This window comes from Littorina saxatilis, linkage group LG8 (assembly GCF_037325665.1).
Source record: "Littorina saxatilis isolate snail1 linkage group LG8, US_GU_Lsax_2.0, whole genome shotgun sequence".
Taxonomy (NCBI): Eukaryota; Metazoa; Mollusca; class Gastropoda; order Littorinimorpha; family Littorinidae; genus Littorina; species Littorina saxatilis.
In genome coordinates this window covers 38176769-38200451 of record NC_090252.1, presented here as the reverse complement: position 1 = coordinate 38200451, position 23683 = coordinate 38176769, and the positions used below count along the sequence as shown (strand labels likewise).

Here is a 23683-nt window from a genome sequence, read left to right as displayed (position 1 = left end):
AGTGGTAGAATCAACACAATAACTTGTGACGTCACAGTGCACCGACGTCACAGTGCACCGAAAACCACGTGACCACTACTTGACCCCAGGCGACTTGTCTTGGTTAGCCCCGCAACACTAAATCTTCAACTACAACAACAACAATTTTTTTTCAATTTTTAAAATATTTTTCCAGAGATGTTTGTAACATTTGGCATTCGATTTTCAAGTTTTTGGGGATATTTAAAAACCTTGGACTTTTCCTTTAATGGCTTTTTTAGCGAGTTGTTATCGACAATAGTTAATGACCGGTAATTTTTAATGAGTTGGGGCATTCTGACCAATCAAAGGATCTGTTTCATTAAAACGCCAACTTGATTGAATTACAATATACACGTACATTGGTGCAATCGATAAAAGATTTAAGAGATCACGCTTAACTGTTGGGGTCAACAATCCAAGATCCAAGAGACAGCACTTAACTGAGCTATGTTCTTGTTCTCTTTGTTGTCTCATCATCATGTGTGTGTCGAAACACTTCAAAGACTACTTGGTCGACACGCTATAGACTGTTTCGATGTGTCAAGGCAAGGCAACTATTATTTCAAAAGTCCCACATAGGGTTACATGAATTTGAAAAACAAATTACAATAAAACAACAACAAAAGAAATGTAGTAATGGCGGGTCACAACTCTTCGTAATTACCAACCAGACATAGTTCAAACTTGATGAATAACTAATAGATGGTAATTTAAATTATTGAGACATCACAGTGCGCTAAGAGATTTATAAAGCAAATCGAGAAAATAATTTATTGAACGAAGCGCCGGTTTCCGGTTTTAAGCGCATTGCCATTATCCAATCAACTGTTTCACATCAGTCATGTGACACCAGTAATAACTGACAATTGGTTATAATGATTTGTTATAGTTGTTATGTTTGATTGGTTAAGATGACTCCCTAGCTAACATACGGCATCTGGTTACCTCTGCTTATGCGACCATCTTGATTTGATTCGAATGATTTGTGATCATAATCACTAATAGGTTAACAGGACAGATTGTTAGGCGGACATAATGTTATTGACTTAAAGATTGGAAAACACTTTACGATATTTGTATTCATACACATTTTAAACCCCTTTTCTTCTCCAGTTTCGATAGTTTCTATGGAAGCTACATGGGCAGTATCGACAACTACAAACTGGAGTTCACGAAGGGGGAAGGTGGCTATGATTTTCACTTCAATGAGGTGCCGCATTGGGCGTCCAAGGGACACTACTCCACAGACCTCCTGACACAACGAACGCAGTCCATCTTGAAGGAGGAACTGAGTGGAGGAGGGGGAGAGAAGACATCACCTGTGTTTATTTACCTGGCCTATACAGCTGTTCACGACCCCATTCAGGTATTGTGAAGGTGTCTCAATAAATAAATAAAATAAATAAATAAATAAATACATAGATGAATAAACAAACAAATAAACAGACAGACGGACAGACAGACACACAGACAGACACACAGATTGACAGACACACAGACAGACATAGACAGACAGACAGACAGACAGACAGACAGACAGATAGATAGATAGATAGATAGATAGATATATAGATATAGATAGATAGATGGATATATAGATAGATATATCGATAAATATATGGATAGATAGATAGATAGCTGGATAGATAGATAGATAGATAGATAAATAGATAGATCTATAGATAGATAGATAGATAGCTAGATAGATGGATATATAGATGGATATATAGATAGATATATCGATAAATATATGGATAGATAGATAGATAGATAGATAGATAGATAGATAGCTGGATAGATAGATAGATAGATAAATAGATATGTTAATAGATATGTAGATACATATGTACATAGATAGATATATGTTCAGATAGATAGATAGATAGATAGACAGACAGACAAATTAACAAACGAACAAACAAACAAACAAACAAATAAATATTTTTTATTTTTTTAAAGGTAAGTTGTTGAAACCATTTTGAGAATGAAAGAAATGATTGAAAGCACCGAGGCCGTTGGTTTTCGGTAGATGTCAACGCGGAAGGATTTGTGAAGGTGTACACTACATTGGGGTGTGCACGTTAAAGATCCCACGATTGACAAAAGAGTCTTTCCTGGCAAAAAATGTATAGGCATAGATAAAAAAAATAAATGTCCACCAAATACCCGTGTGACTTGGAATGATAGGCCGTGAAAAGTAAATATTCGCCGTAATGGCTTCAGGTTTACTGGCCGATGTGAATGCGTGATATATTATGTAAAACATTCCATCTCACACGGCAGAAATTAATATGTAAAGCGCTTAGAGAATGTCAAGTGCTATATAAATCTCCCATATAAATAAATAAATAAAATGATTGCCGTGTCCCATGCAAAATCTTGACAGATATATGTTATGTATGTTAAAACGGTAAAGACTATACCTTGACAACAACAACAACAACAACAACAACAACAACAACAACAACAACAACAACAACAACAACAACGATGCAGAATAGCTGTAAAAGTCGTGTTCATGCAGTTGTGATATATACAGTATCATTAGTTTGTTGGGCTGGTTGTTTGTTTGACGTTTTGGGTTTGTTTTTCTTAATGTCTTTCCTTTGTTGTTGTTGATAGATTATGCATATATACGTTCATTACTGATGACCGTCGTAGCAAAGCAAAAACCGAAACGAAAAACGGTTAGCAGAAAAATGACACTTCTTGATGATAAGTGTTGTTTTACGCGCACTCATCTACTATATAATACTGGTAGGATTTTCGGTGGTTTTTCGATTCCTGTCACCAAACCGCGCGGATTTGTGCCTTCTCCTTCGGTTGCTATGCCAACGTGACCCAGGAAATCGATTCCGCTAGGTCCCGACTTCCAATTTTGTCCACGAACAAAGTTTGAAGAGGTTTGTCTCGCAAATTTGAGCAGACACAGTGAACTTTGACCTGAACTTTGACATCGCGGCGAAAGAGATCTGTGATTGGTTCTTCTTCAACTTTCGGTTCGACTAAACACGCGACCGCACCTCAGACGAACCTAGCTGTGTGTTTTATTTCTCTACCCCAGACGAACCTAAAATAATAAGAAGATAGATAGATCTGTTTATCTGTTAATGGAACTCCAAAATATTCCATAGATTTGTTTACTAAACAGTTCGAAACATTATCACCTGATAAGTCGCCGTATAACCTTATAGGTTCCAGCGACTAAATATTTTCCCCCGGTTCAACCATAGACATGTACGTCATCATGATCTCCCCTTAATTTGACCGTTATTTTGGCTGTCTTAGTGAAATGGTAAGATATATCTCTATGTTTTTTACATGTAAGTGTTCGGAAAAAATACAGTTATAGCAGCTATGTACAAAAATAAGCAGCATATGCTCTTTTCGCCAAAGTAAAGTCCTTTTTTCTTCTGGTTTCTTATATGTGTCACAGCACACCGCAAGCTTTTAGGCGAATAGCAAGTGAGTGGTATATATATATCATCAATTTTATAGTAGATAACGGTGTAAAATACTTACCATGTTCATGTCCGTTATACGTTTTCAATATTCCATATTCCATATGTGTCATTTAATTGTGTGTTGCTTGATGCCATGTATGTATGTGTGTGTGTGTGTGTGTGTGTGTGTACATGACTTTAAATAAGCATGGATGGATGTGTGCACTCGATTGTGTGTGTGAACCATGTATATATTTTCTGTTGTCAATGTTGTCAATTAGATATGTTATACTATGCGTTTGAATCATTAAGTATTTTAGACGTCATACTTTTTTTCGTATCTTCACGATGGCCCCGTTTAAATTTTAATGCTTCCAACTTTCAAAGCGCTGCACGGCTGGGAAGAGATGCGCACTTTTATCACTGTTGTTCATGTAGACGTAATCATGGATTCATGCAAACGTCATACCTGCTGTATTTTATTTTGTTTGTTTGTATAGTCGCGTGCGGTCGCGCAGTCTTTTTGGTCAGTTCCGATTACCTCCCATTGATGCGAAAACCTATATAAGAAGATAGATAGATCTGTTTATCTGTTAATGGAACTCCAAAATATTCCATAGATTTGTTTACTTAATTTTTAAAAGATAAGTTCGAAACATTATCACCTGATAAGTCGCCGTATAACCTTATAGGTTCCAGCGACTAAATATTTTCCCCCGGTGCAACCATAGACATGTACGTCATCATGATCTCCCCTTAATTTGACCGTTATTTTGGCTGTCTTAGTGAAATGGTAAGATATATCTCTATGTTTTTTACATGTAAGTGTTCGGAAAAAATACAGTTATAGCAGTTATGTACAAAAATAAGCAGCATATGCTCTTTTCGCCAAAGTAAAGTCCTTTTTTCTTCTGGTTTCTTATATGTGTCACAGCACACTGCAAGCTTTTAGGCGAATAGCAAGTGAGTGGTATATATATATCATCAATTTTATAGTAGGTAACGGTGTAAATTACTTGCCATGTTCATGTCCATTATACGTTTTCCATATTCCATATGTGTCATTTAATTGTGTGTTGCTTGATGCCATGTATGTATGTGTGTGTGTGTGTACATGACTTTAAATAAGCATGGATGTGTGCACTCGATTGTGTGTGTGAACCATGTATATATTTTCTGTTGTCAGTTACATATGTTATACTATGCGTTTGAATCATTAAGTATTTTACACGTCATACTTTTTTTCGTATCTTCACGATGGCTTTTTACCCGTTTAAATTTTAATGCTTCCAACTTTCAAAGCGCTGCACGGCTGGGAAGAGATGCGCACTTTTATCACTGTTGTTCATGTAGACGTAATCATGGATTCATGCAAACGCCATACCTGCTGTATTTTATTTTGTTTGTTTGTATAGTCGCGTGCGGTCGCGCAGTCTTTTTGGTCAGTTCCGATTACCTCCCATTGATGCGAAAACCTATATGACTGTTTTTTGTTATTTTTCTCTCTGTTAATTCACCAGTGGCTATGTAACATGTGTTACAGAATTGCACCGGTGTAAGGGTTAACATTTTATTTTTCACCAAGAGAATATAATTCATTATATGCGGGATAATGTGCGGGGGGGGGGGGGGGAGGGGTGCAAACAACATTTTCACAAGCACATAACCAACAAAATGACATCGCATGCGCAGCACACAAAGTGCGTAGCACGGGTACCACTAGTGGTAAAATTATTGGGGCCAAGGTACCGGGTCATACCACGACTTTAGATAATAGAGAGGTTATGAAGAGAAAACAAGTCGCGTAACATTATTAGTCAAGCTGTCAACCTCACAGAATGATACTGAACGCACTGCATTTCACAAGAAGAAGAAAAACAATAATCCGCGACCAAGACAGAACGCGCTGACATTCACGTACAAACCGTAGCGGCGCGCACACGCACACACACGCACACACACACGCATACACACACACACACACGCACACACACACACACACACACTTACACATACTAACACACTCACACACACACACACACACACACACACACACACACACACACACACACACACACACACACACCACCACCACCACCACCACCACCACGTCTCGATTCCCCGTCTTTGTTAGAACATTTAATCGAAACTTGACTAAATGTAAAAAGGAGGGAGTGGGGGGGGGGGGGGCAAGGGGTTGGGGACCGCTGACGTACTATTATGCTACTGGATACACATGTCATTTACTCTGACAGGTGTTATAAACCAAAATAATAGTTCTTTGTAGTTTGTTTTGATATCATAGTCTATCGTTTTGGTCGATTAATCAAGTTCATTGAGATCAATGTATTCCACTCCTAGCCCAGAGGGCTGACATCAAGGTGATAGAACTACAAGGCAATTGAAGCGGAAACTATCTAATGACTAGTTCAGCTGCATCGATCATCAGGTCGTGAACACATGTTACATGTTATTACAACATCTGTAACAACTGTAATAAACTAACTTGTAAGAAAATGTCTCAAGACGGTCGATGAGGTTATTTATTCTCTTAATGTCTTTCCTTTGTTGTTGTTAATAGACTATGCATTTACGTTCATTACTGATGACCGTCGAAGCAAAGCAAAAACCGAAACGAAAAACGGTTAGCAGAAAAATGACACTTTTTGATGATAAGTGTTGTTTAACGCACTCATGGTAAAATTAGGGACAAGGTACCGGGTCATACCACGACTTTAGATAATAGAGAGGTTATGAAGAGAAAACAAGTCGCGAAACACACACACACACCACAAACCACCACGACCCTCGTCTCGATTCTCCGTCAAGTTATTTTATTTTTTATTTTTTTAACGGAACGAGTTTATGTGTATGTATTGCTGGAACAACCTGCATTCCTCTCTTCATTGTTCTTGTATTTTTTTTCTTCATGTACCCCCATGGGTTTTTTTAAAATAAAATTTGACTTGATTTGTCTATGTAAAAAGGAGGGGGTTGAAGGCCGCCGACGTACTATTAGTCATACTGGAAACACATGTCATTGACTCTGACAGGACCGGCACGGTTCGCCTAGTGGTAAGGCGTCCGCCCCGTGATCGGGAGGTCATGGGTTCGAACCCCGGCCGGGTCATACCTAAGACTTTAAAATTGGCAATCTAGTGGCTGCTCCGCCTGGCGTCTGGCATTATGGGGTTAGTGCTAGGACTGGTTGGTCCCGTGTCAGAATAATGTGACATGAAGCCTGTGCTGCGACTTCTGTCTTGTGTGTGGCGCACGTTATATGTCAAAGCAGCACCGCCCTGATATGGCCCTTCGTGGTCGGCTGGGGCGTTAAGCAAAACAAACAAACAAACAGACTCTGACAGGTGTTATAAATCAGATAGTTCTTAGTAGTTTGTTTTGATATCATAGTCTATCGTTTTGGTCAATTAATCAAGCTCATTTAGAGCAACGTCCACTCCTAGGCCAGAGGGCTGACATCAAGGTGATAGAACTACAAGGCAATTGAAGCGGAAACTATCTAATGACCAGTTCAACTGCAGCGATCATCAGGTCGTGAACACATGTAACATATGTTATTACAGATTCATTGAGTCGAGACTGACAATGGGCGAAACCGCCGTATGCTTCTGTACTAAACTAACTTGTAAGACAATGTCCCAAGACGCTCGATCCGGTTATACAGTGGAACCCCCCTTGTAAGATCTAAACACAAAACTGAGAAAATCAGATCTTAACAAGTCGCGTAAGGCGAAATTACTACATTTAGTCAAGCTGTGGAACTCACAGAATGAAATTGAACGTAGTCCGCCGCTAGTGCAAAAGGCAGTGAAAGTGACGAGCCTGTTTGGCGTTGTAGCGGTTGCGCTGTGCTTCATAGCACGCTTTACTGTACCTCTCTTCGTTTTAACTTTCTGAGCGTGTTTTTAATCCAAACATATCATATCTATATGTTTTTGGAATCAGGAACCGACAAGAAATAAGATGAAAGTGTTTTTAAATTGATTTTGAGAATTTAATTTTGATCATAATTTTTATATTTTTTAATTTTCAGAGCTTGTTTTTAATCCAAATATAACATATTTATATGTTTTTGGAATCAGAAAATGATGAAGAATAAGATGAACGTAAATTTGGATCGTTTTATAAAAATAATATTTTTTTTACAATTTTCAGATTTTTAATGACCAAAGTCATCAATTAATTTTTAAGCCACCAAGCTGAAATGCAATACCGAAGTCCGGCCTTTGTCGAAGATTGCTTGGCCAAACTTTCAATCAATTTGATTGAAAAATGAGGGTGTGACAGTGCCGCCTCAACTTTTACAAAAAGCCGGATATGACGTCATCAAAGACATTTATCGAAAAAAAGAAAAAAAACATCCGGGGATATCATACCCAGGAACTCTCATGTCAAATTTCATAAAGATCGGTCCAGTAGTTTACTCTGAATCGCTCTACACGCACACACACGCACGCACACACACACACACACACACACACACACACACACACACACACACACACATACACACACACATACACCACGACCCTCGTCTCGATTCCCCCTCTGTGTTAAAACATTTAGTCAAAACTTCACTAAATGTAAAAAGGGGGGAGTCTTATAATTTACGGAGATTTTGAACAGAAAATTGGAGAAAACTAGGTCTTAAAAGGGGGGGGGGGGGGGGGGGGGGGGGGGGCTCTTATATCAATCAATCAATATGAGGCTTATATCGCGCGTATTCCGTGGGTACAGTTGTAAGCGCAGGGATTTTTTTTAAATTTTTCTTATGCAATTTATATCGCGCACATATTCAAGGCGCAGGGATTTATTTATGCCGTGTGAGATGGAATTATTTTACACAATACATCACGCATTCACATCGGCCAGCAGATCGCAGCCATTTGGGCGTATATCCTACTTTTCACGGCCTATTATTCCAAGTCACACGGGTATTTTGGTGGACATTTTTATCTATGCCTATACAATTTTGCCAGGAAAGACCCTTTTGTCAATCGTGGGATCTTTAACGTGCACACCCCAATGTAGTGTACACGAAGGGACCTCGGTTTTTCGTCTCATCCGAAAGACTAGCACTTGAACCCACCACCTAGGTTAGGAAAGGGGGGAGAAAATTGCTAACGCCCTGGCCCAGGGTCGAACTCGCAACCTCTCGCTTCCGAGCGCAAGTGCGTTACCACTCGGCCACCCAGTCAACAAAGGGGTTCCACTGCATTGAGATGAGGATGTCGACCCTTTGTGGTGCTCTTCCCCCGTGGTGGTGACGATAAAAATTATAAATTATGTGCATATTTGCACTAATTGTTATTAAAAAAAATAAAGGGGTGGTTAGTCTGTTTTGTGGTTAACTTTGCAATGTGTGTCTGTCTGTCTAAGTAGGTGTGTGGGTGTGTGTGTGTATGTGTGTGTGTGTGGTTTGTGTGTATGGGTGTGTGTGTATGTGTGTGTGTGTGTGTTTCTTTGTGTGTGTCTGTGTGTGTTTGTTTGTGTGTGTGTTTGTGTGTATAAGTGTGTGTGTATGTGCGTGTGTGGGCGGGGGGGGGGGGGGGGGTGGGGGGGGGCGGGGTAGGGATGAGAAGTGCGCGTGGTCTCTCATACTGTCTCACAATCTTTTCCTTTTTTGTATATTTTTGTCGATAGGGCTCTCTGTCTCTCTGTCTCTCTGTCTCTGTCTCTCTCTCTCTCTGTCTCTCTCTCTCTCTCTGTCTTTCTCTCTCTCTCTCTCTTTTTCTCTCTCCCTCTCTCTCTCTCTCTCTCTCTCTCTCTCTCTCTCTCTCTCTCTCTCTCTCTCTCTCTCTCTCTCTCTCTCTCTCTTTCTCTCTCTCTCTACCAAGGACAGATTGTAAGAAAAGGCATGGCCTTGAATCTTAATCCTTGTAAAATGAAGTTCAATTCAATTCAATTCAATTAATTTCTCTCTCTCTCTCTCTCTCTCTCTCTCTCTCTCTCTCTCTCTCTCTCTCTCCTCTCTCTCTCTCTCTCTCTCTCTCTGTCTCTCTCTCTAGATAAAGAATTCAATTCAATTCAATTCTCTCTCTCTCTCTCTCTCTCTCTCTCTCTCTCTCTCTCTCTCTCTCTATTTCTCTCTCTGTCTGTCTCTGTACGTCTGTCTGTCTGTCTGTCTCTCTCTCTCTCTCTCTCTCTCTCTCTCTCCAATGTATTATCGCATCCCTTTCTGCAGTGTCTCACTCTCTGCCTTTGTCTCTTTCTCTCCCCGCCCCCCCCCCCCCCTCTCTCTCTCTCTCTCTCTCTCTCTCTCTCTCTCTCTCTCTCTCTCTCTCTCTCTCTCTCTCTATCTCTTTAATCCAATTCAAGGACTCGTACCGACGCAGTCTCCCTAATTCAAACAAAATGTCTATATTTTTATCGCTTGTTTATATACATGTCTATAATGTTATTGTTATCGTTGCACTTCATGCAGTCTCCCTCTCGCTACATCACGCACACCAAATGTCTGTATTGTTATCGTTTTACTTCATGCAGTCTCCCTCTCGCTACACCACGCACACCAAATGTCTGTATTGTTATCGTTTCACTTCATGCAGTCTCCCTTTCGCTACACCACGCACACCAAATGTCTGTATTGTTATCGTTTCACTTCTTGCAGTCTCCCTCTCGCTACATCACGCACACCAAGTGTCTGTATTGTTATCGTTTCACTTCTTGCAGTCTTCATCTCGCTACATCACGCACACCAAGTGTCTGTATTGTTATCGTTTCACTTCTTGCAGTCTCCATCTCGCTACATCACGCACACCAAGTGTCTGTATTGTTATCGTTTCACTTCTTGCAGTCTCCATCTCGCTACATCACGCACACCAAGTGTCTGTATTGTTATCGTTTCACTTCTTGCAGTCTCCATCTCGCTACATCACGCACACCAAATGTCTGTATTGTTATCGTTTTACTTCTTGCAGTCTCCATCTCGCTACATCACGCACACCAAATGTCTGTATTGTTATCGTTTCACTTCTTGCAGTCTCCATCTCGCTACATCACGCACACCAAATGTCTGTATTGTTATCGTTTCACTTCTTGCAATCTCCATCTTGTTACACCACGCACACTAAGTGCAGCCACATCAAGGACTCGTATTGTTATCGCTTGTCTATCTTCATGTCTATATTGTTATCGCTTATCTATCTTCATGTCTATATTGTTATCGCTTGTCTATCTTCATGTCTATATTGTTATCGCTTGTCTATCTTCATGTCTATATTGTTATCGCTTATCTATCTTCATGTCTATATTGTTATCGCTTGTCTATCTTCATGTCTATATTGTTATCGCTTGTCTATCTTCATGTCTATATTGTAATCTCTTGTCTATCTTCATGTCTGTATTGCTATCGTGTCACTTCTTGCAGTCTCCATCTCGCTACATCAAGCACACGAAGTGCAGTCACATCAAGGACCCGTACCGACGCAAGTACTGCGGGATGGTGGCGGCTGTTGACGAGAGCGTGGGTAACATCACCTCCACCATCAACGCCCTTGGCCTTGAAGATGAGTTCCTCCTGCTCTTCGCCAGCGACAACGGCGGTGCCTGGGCCCATGGAGCCAGCAACTGGCCGCTGAGGGGACACAAAGGGACCGTGTTTGAGGTGTGTGTTAATTAATATGTATTGCTCTCTCTGATGGCGGTTCATGTTACTTTTCTAGTTTTAAAAAAATCACTTTTTAATTTCATGTTTGATTTCTAATGTCGCCTGGTGGGTTAAGTGTGGAGATTTTTTTCGATCTCCCAGGTCAACTTACGTGCAGACCTGCTAGTGACTTACCCCCTTCGTGTGCACACGCAAGCACAAGACTAAGTGCGCACGGAAAAGATCCTGTAATCCATGTCAGAGTTCGGTGGGTTATAGAAACACGAAAATACCCAGCATGCTTCCTCCGAAAGCGGCGTATGGCTGCCTAAATGGCGGGGTAAAAACGGTCATACACGTAAAAATCCGCTCGTGCAAAAAAACACGAGTGTACGTGGGAGTTTCAGCCCAAGAACGCAGAAGAAGAAGAAGATTTCTAATGTTAAAATAGAACATTGTGTAATGTCTATTTTCTTTGGTCGTCTTCATCATCACAAAGCTCAAAGCTTTTGCCATCATTTCTTGTGGTCTCATTATCATCATCGTCATCATCGTCATATTAATATCGTGACATGCTGCAGTGTTTACTTCATTTCACAATTAAATTAACACTAGTGTCTTTTACAAAACTAATTCGTACAAAATCAAACTCGGCATAGAAAGTACCCAAGCGGTTATAGCTAAATCATTTCGAGAGAGTGTGCCTTTGGTCTCACATGGGGCATTTTACGCTTTTCAAATGTTGATAATGATTATGATGATAATAATAATAATGACAGCTTATATAGCGCGAACCACAGTAATCTATGCTCTCCGCGCTGAACATATTAACTATGAATAAGAAAATACTATTTAACATTACATCTAATGCATTATACATACATTCTAGTAAAATAATGCAACAACAAACTTACAACAACACATTAACCACATCTTGCGTCATCACCACCTCTGGAGACTTCTGCGCTAGGATTGTACGTATTAGCAACAAGAAAACATTACCCATAGCATTCGTCCTGTTCGATGTTCACAGGGACTCATGACTCAGGAACAATGCTTTTAGGCCTCAGTCCATAAATAGGGTGATACACCATAACAAAAAGAAATTCATATGAAAATAGTCGGCGCACGGGCATACTTGATACTGGGTTCATCACATATGCATGCATATCTCACAGGGTGGAACACGAGTAGCAGCGTTCATACACGGCAAGAAGTTCCTGCCCAGGTCACCTTACGCGTACAACGGTCTGCTGCACGGTGTCGACATTATCCCCACGCTGGTTGGTGCTGCCGGGGGTACAGTACGAGGTAAGGGGCTCCGCTCACCTATGTAACTTCAACGGGACCAACGACACAATGCAGATTATCCCAGCCCGCTACACCAGTTGCATGAAAGGAAAACAGGCCAAGTACTCGTCATAATCCCTATCGCGGCATAAATAATAGGCAGTGCGTCGTCTGTGCCGCTGAAACTGCGCATGTATATTCTGCCCATAAGAGTTGCTATCCTCCTGTTTCGTGTTGTTGGTTTGAACACAACTGTATTCCAAATACGTGACATGAAACAATTAGAAAGATGCAACCAGGACACAAACTCAAGCAAAGGCTTATGTTACGTGACAAAAACTAAATGACAGAAATGTTCACGATGCTGGACAAGACAATGATAAATCAGAACAACAAATTGTGGGGGATGGGGAACTAAATCAAAACAGAGGAATATATACAAGGAGATAAAGGGGTGGTGGGTAGGGGGGGGGGGGGGGTTGGAGAACATGCAGGCAACCACGTGTTGTTGCTGGTGGCGGTGGTCCTGCTACTTCTGCTGCTGCTAGCGGAAGATTGCTTGTCTACACCCGCCCCCGCCCCCCCCCCCCCCCCCCCCCGCCTTCTTCTTATGTATCCTACCCCCTTTCTTTTCTATAGTTAAGCACCGCCTTCCCCTTTGGATATCATGCCCCCCCCCCCCCCCCCCCCCCCCCCCCGCAAACCTACTTCCCGGCCAATAAACCCCTACCTTTCCAATTCTACTTGTAATACCCTAATCCCACCCCCCCCCCCCCCCCCCTACTCGACAATCCCACCTTCTACCTTAACTACCTACTGCATTCCCCCTTTGAGTCTATACCTTCCAGTAGGTAACCCCTACTTTCTCCTAGCTAACTCCTACTTTCTCCTAGCTAACCCCTACTTTCTCCTAGCTAACCCCTACTTTCTCCTAGCTAACCCCTACTTTCTCCTAGCTAACCCCTACTTTCTCCTAGTTAACCCCTACTTTCTCCTAGCTAACCCCTACTTTCTCCCAGCTAACCCCTACTTTCTCCTAGCTAACCCCTACTTTCTCCTAGCTAACCCATACTTTCTCCTAGCTAACCCATACTTTCTCCTAGCTAACCCATACTTTCTCCTAGCTAACCCATACTTTCTCCTAGCTAACCCATACTTTCTCCTAGCTAACCCATACTTCCCCCCTTTGCCTCCGCTTGCATTCCCCCTTTCACACCCTGTCTCTAACCTGCCCGAAGACTAAAGCGAACTAAAGCGGACTAAAGCGGAATAGAAGAAAAGACGACTGTTCCTGTGCACGCTAAGGCAAAGGATGTTTTTGTGGTCAGGGTTCTTGGGAACCTCACTGGCGCTCACGTGAAAAATAAAGCCACCAACGCACACCTAACACTAAATTGTTTTTTGTTTTTTTTCAAATCCACATCAAATCCTTTTACCTGCTTTCAGACGACATGGACGGATTAAATGCGTGGCAGCAGTTGCAACAGAACGTATCCAGTGGCCGCACAGAGATAGTGTACAACCTCGACACAGAGGGAGAGATGGGAGCCATCAGGCATATGAACGCCACGTCGGACTTCAAGCTGGTCTACGACAAATACGAGAAGCTGGACGGGTAAGAGATTTGGGCGGGAAGAATGGGGCGCGGTGGCGCGGGAGGGTTGGTTGAGGGGGGACTGTGGGGGGGTTGGTTGAGGGGGGACTGTGGGGGGTGGTGAGGGGGGACTGGGGGGGGGGGGGGGGTGTTGTGATTGTTGATTGTGGTGTGTGTGTAAGTATGCGTGCGTGCGTGCGTGTTTGCTTGTGTGTATCTGTGCGTGCGTGCGTGCGTGTGTGCCTGTGTGTGTTTGTCTCTGCGTGCGTGTGTGTCTGTATGTGTGTGTGTGTGTGTCTGTCTGTCTGTCTATCTGTCTGTCTGCCTATCTGTCTGTCTGTCTGTCTGTTAAACAGTTACAGTTTAATAAGACTGTAATGATGTACAAAGTATATCATGGCGAAGTGCCCAACTATTATTCGGGACCTATTTCACAGAGTCACCGAAAGGTACGGGTCTATCAATTTTCTACCACCAATACCCAGGATTGATTTGTTCAAAACTAGTCAAGCCTTCTCTGGCTCTATGGTGTGGAACTCCATTCTGTCTGTAATAAGATGATTAACCTCACTAAAGAGTTTTAAACAAGCTCTGCATAATCATTATATGTCTACCTAGATGGTTACTAGTCTTAACATGTGCAAGTAGCTGTCAACAATTGGCAAAGCTTTATGAATTACAAAAATATGTTCTTTATTACATGTATTATGTGGAATTTATGTTGCGATTTTCCATCATCATCATCAACATCATCATCATCATCATCATCATCATCATCATCATCATCATCATCATCATCATTATCATCATTATCATCATAAACATCTTCATCATCATCATTCACACCATATAATCATTGTAAGCATTAGTGTAAACGTTGGTATTGTGTGAATTTTACCGTCGATCACTTTACATGTGTAACCTCATTTAACATGTTAAATGTTTCGCTTTTGATTGGTATGTTGCTTACTGTCTTTGTCATTTTGTTGTTTGTGTTTATTTGCTTGTTTGCTTACTTGTCGATTGTTTGATGGGTCGTTCGTTTAATTTGTTTATTTGTCATGTTGCTTTACTCTCTCTCTCTCTCTCTCTCTCTCTCTCTCTCTCTCTCTCTCTCTCTCTCTCTCTCTCTCTCTCTCTCTCTCTCTCTCTCTCTCTCTCTCTCTCTCTCTCTTTATGTTGCGATTTTCCATCATCATCATCAACATCATCATTATCATCATCAAATCATCATCATCATCATCATCATCATCATCATCATCATCATCATCATCATCATCATCATCACCATCATCATCATCTTCATCATCATCATATACACCATATAATCATTGTAAGCATTAGTGTAAACGTTGGTATCGTGTGAATTTTACCGTCGATCACTTTACATGTGTAACCTCAATTAACCGGTTTCATGGTTAGCTTTCGATTTGTATGTTGCTTACTTTGTCATTTTGTTGTTTGTGTTAATTTGCTTGTTTGCTTACTTGTCGATTGTTTGCTGGTTCGTTCGCTTAATTTGTTTATTTTTCATGTTGTTTTACTTGTTTATCATTTATTAGACATTTGCATTCGGAGTAAGGACCGGTTGTAAGAATAGGCGTCGCCTTAAACCTCTATCCTTGAAAAATAAAGTTCCATCATCATCATCATCATCATCTGTCTGTCACACGCACGCACGAAGGCACATCCACACCCACACACACACACACACACACACACAAACACACACACACAGACAGACACACAGACACACACACACACATCCACACACAAACACACACCACACACACGCATACACACACACACAAACACACCCACACCCACACCCACACACACACAGACCCACACACACACACACACAGACCCAAACACACACAAAGACACACACACACACACACACACACACACACACACACACACACACACACATACACACACAGACGCCCTAAGTTTTGGTTACACACAAAAATTCCTGAGTTTGAAAAGGTAATACCAGGGCTATGATGTTTACAGTTATTTACACAAATCAATGCTTACATTATAAACATGCTTGTCTTGGCAGCGGGTGTGCCGGTTGGCAAGGGGAACCACCGGGGGCACCCAAGAGACCCGCCATCGTTCCCTGCCCGGACTACATGTTGTTTGACCTCTCAGTTGACCCCCAGGAAAACGATGACGTTTCAAACAAGTTCCCGGCTGTGCTAAAACAACTGACAGACCGATACTCTCAACTGAAGAAAGAAGAGGTGAAAAAGCCATATTACCAATGCATGAAAATGTCCAAGCCTCATATCACTGGTGGAGCCTGGACGCACGGCTGGTGCTGATTGGTTGAGTGTTCTTCGCGTGGAGGATGCTGATTGGTTGGTGTTGTTGGGTTGAGGAAGGTGATTGGGTCAACTTGTTTTCGTGACCGCCGAACCTGATTGTAAGATGCTGTTACTGTTATTTGAAATAAGATTGATTAGTCGTGTACATGGTTCGATTAGTATCAGATTAAATTGGAGTTGAAATACTTAAAACATGCGTTTAAAAAATCTAAATAAAAGCTTGCGCGCACACACACAGACACTGATACACACACACACACACACACACACACACACGCACACACAAAATACATTCATACACACTCACTCACACACACACACACACACACACACACACATACACACACACACACAAACACACACACGCATACACACACACACAAACACACACACACACAATAAATTCATACACACACACACATACAATACATACACACACACACTACATACACACACACACACACACGCACACACACACGAGCGCCGTCATAATAACACCTTACAAAGTGTTAATTTATTCCTTAGCACAACACATCTAAGAAGGTACGACACACAACTAGAGCATACAACAAAATTACCTGAGCATGCTTTGTCTACACTTCTTAACAGCGTTGTAATGATGGCAATAAAACAAATGCAAGCATTCTTTTCTTCTTCTTTTTTATTTAGCCAGAGAGAGAGAGAGAGAGAGAGAGAGAGAGAGGGGGGGGAGAGAGAGAGAGGGGGGAGAGAGAGAGGGGGAGAGAGAGAGGGAGGGAGAGAGAGGGAGAGAAAGAGAGGAAGAGAGAGAGGGAGAGAGAGGGAGAGAGAGAGAGAATGGGGGTGAGAGGCGTAAGGAGAGAGAGTAATTACTCTTTGTGGATTGTCTTTTCAAGGTGTGTCTATCTTTGTGTGTGTGTGTGTGTGTGTGCGTGTGTGTGTGTGTGTGTGTGTGCGTTCGTGTGAGGGTGTGTGTTTGCGTGTGTGTGTGTGTGTGTGTGTGTGTGTGTGTGTAAGAATAATAATAATAATAATAATAATAAAACATTCTTTTATAGCGCTGTTCACCGCCAAATGGCAGTCTCATGGCGCTTTACATTAGACATTAAAATTCAACATTTTACATATAAACAGTTTCCTCGTAGGAAATAACATACAAGCATTACTAAAAAAAATTTAAAAATTCATAGACAACGACCACTTATAGTTATATAAGATAATCTAGAAAGATTGTTTTTAAAAAGATGATAATACACAAGATAAGTAATAGACACATAGTTACACATAAAAAGTCTGACAATAAAACAGAACTTACATAAAAGCGTACAGATCTAAAACAGAACGAAGATGTAACACAGACTGTGGGGCAACAAATTAAACTACTGACAACATGCATACTGTATTATAATAAAACATTAGGACTTTTAAACCCAATACACATTAAAACATCGAATTCCATTAATCATACAATACAGGCATTAATACTAATACCTAACTTTAAAAAAAAAAAAGTCGCGTAAGGCGAAATAATTACATTTAGTCAAGCTGTGGAACTCACAGAATGAAACTGAACGTAGTCCGCCGCTAGTGCAAAAGGCAGTGAAAGTGATGAGCCTGTTTGGCGCGGTAGCGATTGCGCTGTGCTTCATAGCACGCTTTACTCTACCTCTCTTCGTTTTAACTTTCTGAGCGTGTTTTTAATCCAAACATATCATATCTATATGTTTTTGGAATCAGGAACCGACAAGGAATAAGATGAAATAGTTTTTAAAACGATTTCGGAAATTTAATTTTAATAATAATTTTTATATTTTTAATTTTTAGAGCTTGTTTTTAATCCAAATATAACATATTTATATGTTTTTGGAATCAAAAAATGATGAAAAATAAGATGAACGTAAATTTGGATCGTTTTATAAAATTATTATTTTTTTTACAATTTTTAGATTTTTAATGACCAAAGTCATTAATTAATTTTTAAGCCACCAAGCTGAAATGCAATACCAAACACCGGCCTTTGTCGAAGATTGTTGGGCCAAAGTTTCAATCAATTTGATTGAAAAATGAGGATGTGACAGTGCCGCCTCAACTTTTAAAAAAAAGCCGGATATGACGTCATCAAAGGTATTTATCGAAAAAAAGAAACAAGTCGCGTAAGGCGAAAATACAATATTTAGTCAAGTAGCTGTCGAACTCACAGAATGAAACTGAACACAATGCCATTTTTCAGCAAGACCGTATACTCGTAGCATCGTCAGTCCACCGCTCATGGCAAAGGCAGTGAAATTGACAAGAAGAGCGGGGTAGTAGTTGCGCTAAGAAGGATATCACGCTTTTCTGTACCTCTCTTTGTTTTAACTTTCTGAGCGTGTTTTTAATCCAAACATATCATATCTATATGTTTTTGGAATCAGGAACCGACAAGGAATAAGATGAAAGTGTTTTTAAATTGATTTGGACAATTTAATTTTGATAATAATTTTTATATATTTAATTTTCAGAGCAAATGATGGAGAATAAGATAAACGTAAATTTGGATCGTTTTATAAATTTTTATTTTTTTTTACAATTTTCAGATTTTTAATGACCAAAGTCATTAATTAATTTTTAAGCCACCAAGCTCAAATGCAATACCGAAGTCCGGGCTTTGTCGAAGATTACTTGATCAAAATTTCAACCAATTTGGTTGAAAAATGAGGGCGTGACAGTGCCGCCTCAACTTTCACGAAAAGCCGGATATGACGTCATCAAAGACATTTATCAAAAAAATGAAAAAAAAAATTCGGGGATTTCATACCCAGGAACTCTCATGTCAAATTTCATAAAGATCGGTCCAGTAGTTTAGTCTAAATCGCTCTACACACACACACACACACACACACACACGCACACACGCACATATACCACGACCCTCGTTTCGATTCCCCCTCGATGTTAAAATATTTAGTCAAAACTTGACTAAATATAAAAAACATCCGGGGATATCATTCCCAGGAACTCTCATGTCAAATTTCAACAAGTCGCGTAAGGCGAAAATACAATATTTAGTCAAGTAGCTGTCGAACTCACAGAATGAAACTGAACGCAATGCCATTTTACTCGTAGCATCGTCAGGCCACCGCTCATGGCAAAGGCAGTGAAATTGACAAGAAGAGCGGGGTAGTAGTTGCGCTAAGAAGGATAGCACGCTTTTCTGTACCTCTCTTTGTTTTAACTTTCTGAGCGTGTTTTTAATCCAAACATATCATATCTATATGTTTTTGGAATCAGGAACCGACAAGGAATAAGATGAAAGTGTTTTTAAATTGATTTGGACAATTTAATTTTGATAATAATTTTTATATATTTAATTTTCAGAGCTTGTTTTTAATCCGAATATAACATATTTATATGTTTTTGGAATCAGCAAATGATGGAGAATAAGATAAACGTAAATTTGGATCGTTTTATAAATTTTTATTTTTTTTTACAATTTTCCGATTTTTAATGACCAAAGTCATTAATTAGTTTTTAAGCCACCACGCTGAAATGCAATACCGAAGTCCGGGCTTCGTCGAAGATTACTTGACCAAAATTTGAACCAATTTGGTTGAAAAATGAGGGCGTGACAGTGCCGCCTCAACTTTCACGAAAAGCCGGATATGACGTCATCAAAGACATTTATCAAAAAAATGAAAAAAACGTTCGGGGATTTCATACCCAGGAACTCTCATGTCAAATTTCATAAAGATCGGTCTAGTAGTTTAGTCTGAATCGCTCTACACACACACACACACACACACACACACACACACGCACACACGCACACACGCACATACACCACGACCCTCGTTTCGATTCCCCCTCGATGTTAAAATATTTAGTCAAAACTTGACTAAATATAAAAAGATCGGTCCAGTAGTTTTGGTCTGAATCGCTCTACACACACACAGACAGACAAACAGACACACATACAGACAGACACACAGACACACACACAGACACACACACACACACACACACAAACACACACACACACACATACACCACAACCCTCGTCTCGATTCCCCCCTCTACGTTAAAACATTTAGTCAAAACTTGACTAAATGTAAAAACCAGATACACATATGATCCTCTGGAAGGTTTAACAAGTCGCGTAAGGCGAAATTACTACATTTAGTCAAGCTGTGGAACTCACAGAATGAAACTGAACGCACTGCATTTTTTTTTACAATGACCGTAGTCCGCCGCTTGTGCAAATCGGAGTGAAACTGACGAGCCTGTTTAGCGCGGTAGTGGTTTCGCTGTACTGCATAGCACGCTTTTCTGTGCCTCTCTTCGTTTTAACTTTCTGAGCGTGTTTTTAATCCAAACATATCATATCTATATGTTTTTGGAATCAGGAACCGACAAGTAATAAGATGAAATTGTTTTTAAATCGATTTCGGAAATTTAATTTATATCAAGATTTTTATATTTTTAATTTTCAGAGCTTGTTTTTAATCCAAATATAACATATGTATATGTTTTTGGAATAATAAAATGACGAAGAGTAATTACAATTTTCCGATTAATAATGACCAAACTGACTCATTAGTTTTTAAGCCACTAAGCTTTGCCAAAATTTCAATCAATTTAATTGAAAAATGAGGGTGTGACAGTGCCGCCTCAACTTTTACAAAAAGCCGGATATGACGTCATCAAAAGGATTTACCGAAAAAAAGAAAAAAATTCCCAGGAACTCTCATGTCAAATTTCATAAAGATCGGTCCAGTAGTTCGGTCTGAATCGCTCTACACACACACACGCACAGACAGACACACACACACACACACACACACACACAGACACACACACACACACACACACACACACACACACACACACACACACACATACATATACATACACCACGACCCTCGTCTCGATTCCCCCCTCTATGTTAAAACATTTAGTCATAACTTGACTAAATGTAAAAACAACCAGTCAACAAACAAACTTATCATTCAGCACATTCACTCACAAGTCACATGCACGCATTACATCACAGCTTCAATGTCCTAATTCCTTTGTTCATTTTAGTAAAAGGCAGATTTGTACAGGTGAGTCTTCAGTTTAATCTTAAATGATGGTAGTGAAGGAGACTGGCGGACTGCTAGGGGAAGTGAGTTCCAGAGTGTAGGGACTTGGAATCGGAAGGATCTTTGTCCAGCTGATTTTAGTTTAGTTCTAGGGACTGTGAGGAGCAGCTGGGATGAGGACCTGAGGGACCTAGTTGGAGAGTACTTTGTCAGTTTTGATGACAAGTAAGGAGGGAGGGTGCCACGAAAGAAGTTGAAAGCGAGAGTGCCCAGCTTGTACTGTATTCTCTGTTGCACTGGAAGCCAGTGGAGATGATTCAGCAGTGGTGTAACATGATCCCTGCGCTTCTTTCGGAGTATTACCTTAGCTGCACTGTTCTGAACTCGTTGAATGCGAGATAGTTGATCAGTTGAAATGCCAGCCAAGAGAGAATTGCAGTAGTCAATGCGAGGTGTAACACGTGCACAGACGAGCTGTGTAGCAGCCTTCTTGGTCAAAAAACGCCTGATCTTGGCTACTCTGCGAATCTCCAGGAAGGATGTACTGCAAATGTGACTCACTTGTCTGCTCATGGTAAGTTGTGAATCAACATATACCCCAAGATTTTTAACGTAAGGCGTAAAGACTATTTCATGGCCCCCTACCCTCAGACTAGCACTAGGAGCTCTACTACACTGGGAGCGGGTACCAACTTTCAGGGCCTCAGTCTTATCGTCGTTCAGTTTCAGTTTGCTGCACAGCATCCAATCTATGTCTTTCTCTACACACTGCTCATGCGTGTCTGTAAGAATACTGTCTTTTTCTGGTATTTCAGAACCTCTGAGCTGCGTATCGTCAGCAAACGTGTGGTAATCACAGCTTTGTTCTTTCATGATGCTTGACATTGGTTGAGTGTATAGACTAAATAAAACAGGCCACAACACTGATCCTTGTGGAACACCGTACTGTGTGTGTTTGCTAAGGACACATTTAAAAACACGCATTTCTTACAAACAGGGGGAACAAATATGGCGAACTACGGGAGCACAACAGGGCACGTACTGATTGCTCTCCCTTGGTTTGTATGAACACGGTTTTCACAATAGACTTATCCCGCTGTCCAAGCACGAGCCAGTAAGGGAACTGCAAAACATACCATTACCCTCATTTTGAAAAAAATGGCATCAAAAAGGTAAAAGTGATCGTACTCTATCAACAAAAAAGTATTCATGTTGAATGATATGAAACCACTGTCTCAAAGTGTCCACAATCTGCCATGTCCAATAAAAGATAAACGTATTCCTTCAGAAAGTTTCAAATGATGATACTCTGGTGATATATTTTGCAATACAGCATGGCTTCCCTTCTTTGTCTCTGTTAATCTAGGGAGAAAATATCCAGCGATATTTCTCCGTAGGCCTAAAGTTCGGCCATGACCTAGGCAAAATAACTTGCGCAGCCGCAGAAACAAGAAAATGGAAATCTTTTATGAAATGATTGGGAGCCACGCAAATTTGACCTCTTGATTCCGACCATGAACGCAGAGCCTCGAGTGACGTCATCATATTCATTGACCCAGTCTCGACAAAATATCAGGCGATACCATGGATGGACGGAGCTGTAACTCAGGGGCGGACGAGGGGGGGGGGGGCACAGGGGGCACGTGCCCCCCCCCCCCAAAAAAAAAAAAAGAAAAAAAAAGATTTTTCTATGCTAATTCTATGACCATTTCTAAGTTCAAATGGCACCATTTTGCTTCTTTGGGCAAAAAAAATTTTCCGGGGGAGCATGCCCCCGGACCCCCCTAGCAAATTCGGGCGCTTCGCGCCCTTCACATTCACTTTCGATTCAAAGTGCACCCCCCCCCCCCCTTACAAAGCAACTGATCCGCCCCTGTAACTTATACTTATGACGTAAACTTGCGCACGTTTGTGTAATGTGTGTGTGTGTGTGGGTGTGGGTGTGTCTCCCTTTTTCTCTCGCTCACCCTAAAATGTTCATTCTATGTAGAATGTGTTGTTCTTGTCCTGTTTATATTTTAATACGCTTCTATTGTTACCGACAAGTTTGTCAAATGAATATATGTTTGTGTTTGTGAGTATATTAAAAAAAAATATATAAAAAAAAGTCATTTGTCCTTTCAAAAACCTGGGGTTAGGTCCATACAATAAGCTAGAAACGCGGCATTCGATCACCTTTAGATGAACGAACGAAATGCAGTAATCCGACAAAATCGGGTTTCATGAAAAAGATTCCAGTCTGCCGACTGTACTTCTTCGCACAGGCGTTTGCCAGGTTGCACTGCTGCGTTTGGACAAACATGGTTGGACAACTGCTATCGGACAACCGCAGTCGGTTGACAAAGCGGTGATCC

The 23683-nt window shown here is 40.8% G+C and overlaps 1 protein-coding gene across 1 annotated transcript in view; it reads left to right on the top strand.

Annotated features, from left to right (window-relative positions):
* The window catches only part of LOC138973458 (arylsulfatase J-like), a 35501-nt gene extending 18566 nt beyond the window's left edge, over window positions 1-16935 (top strand). The window contains exons 4-8 of the mRNA XM_070346175.1: window positions 1135-1387; window positions 10855-11091; window positions 12252-12384; window positions 13810-13978; window positions 16023-16935. Coding sequence (XP_070202276.1) covers window positions 1135-1387; window positions 10855-11091; window positions 12252-12384; window positions 13810-13978; window positions 16023-16287 — 1057 coding nt within the window. The 3' untranslated portion in view covers window positions 16288-16935. The remainder of the gene's footprint in view (window positions 1-1134; window positions 1388-10854; window positions 11092-12251; window positions 12385-13809; window positions 13979-16022) is intronic.
* The last annotated feature ends 6748 nt before the right edge of the window (window positions 16936-23683 follow it).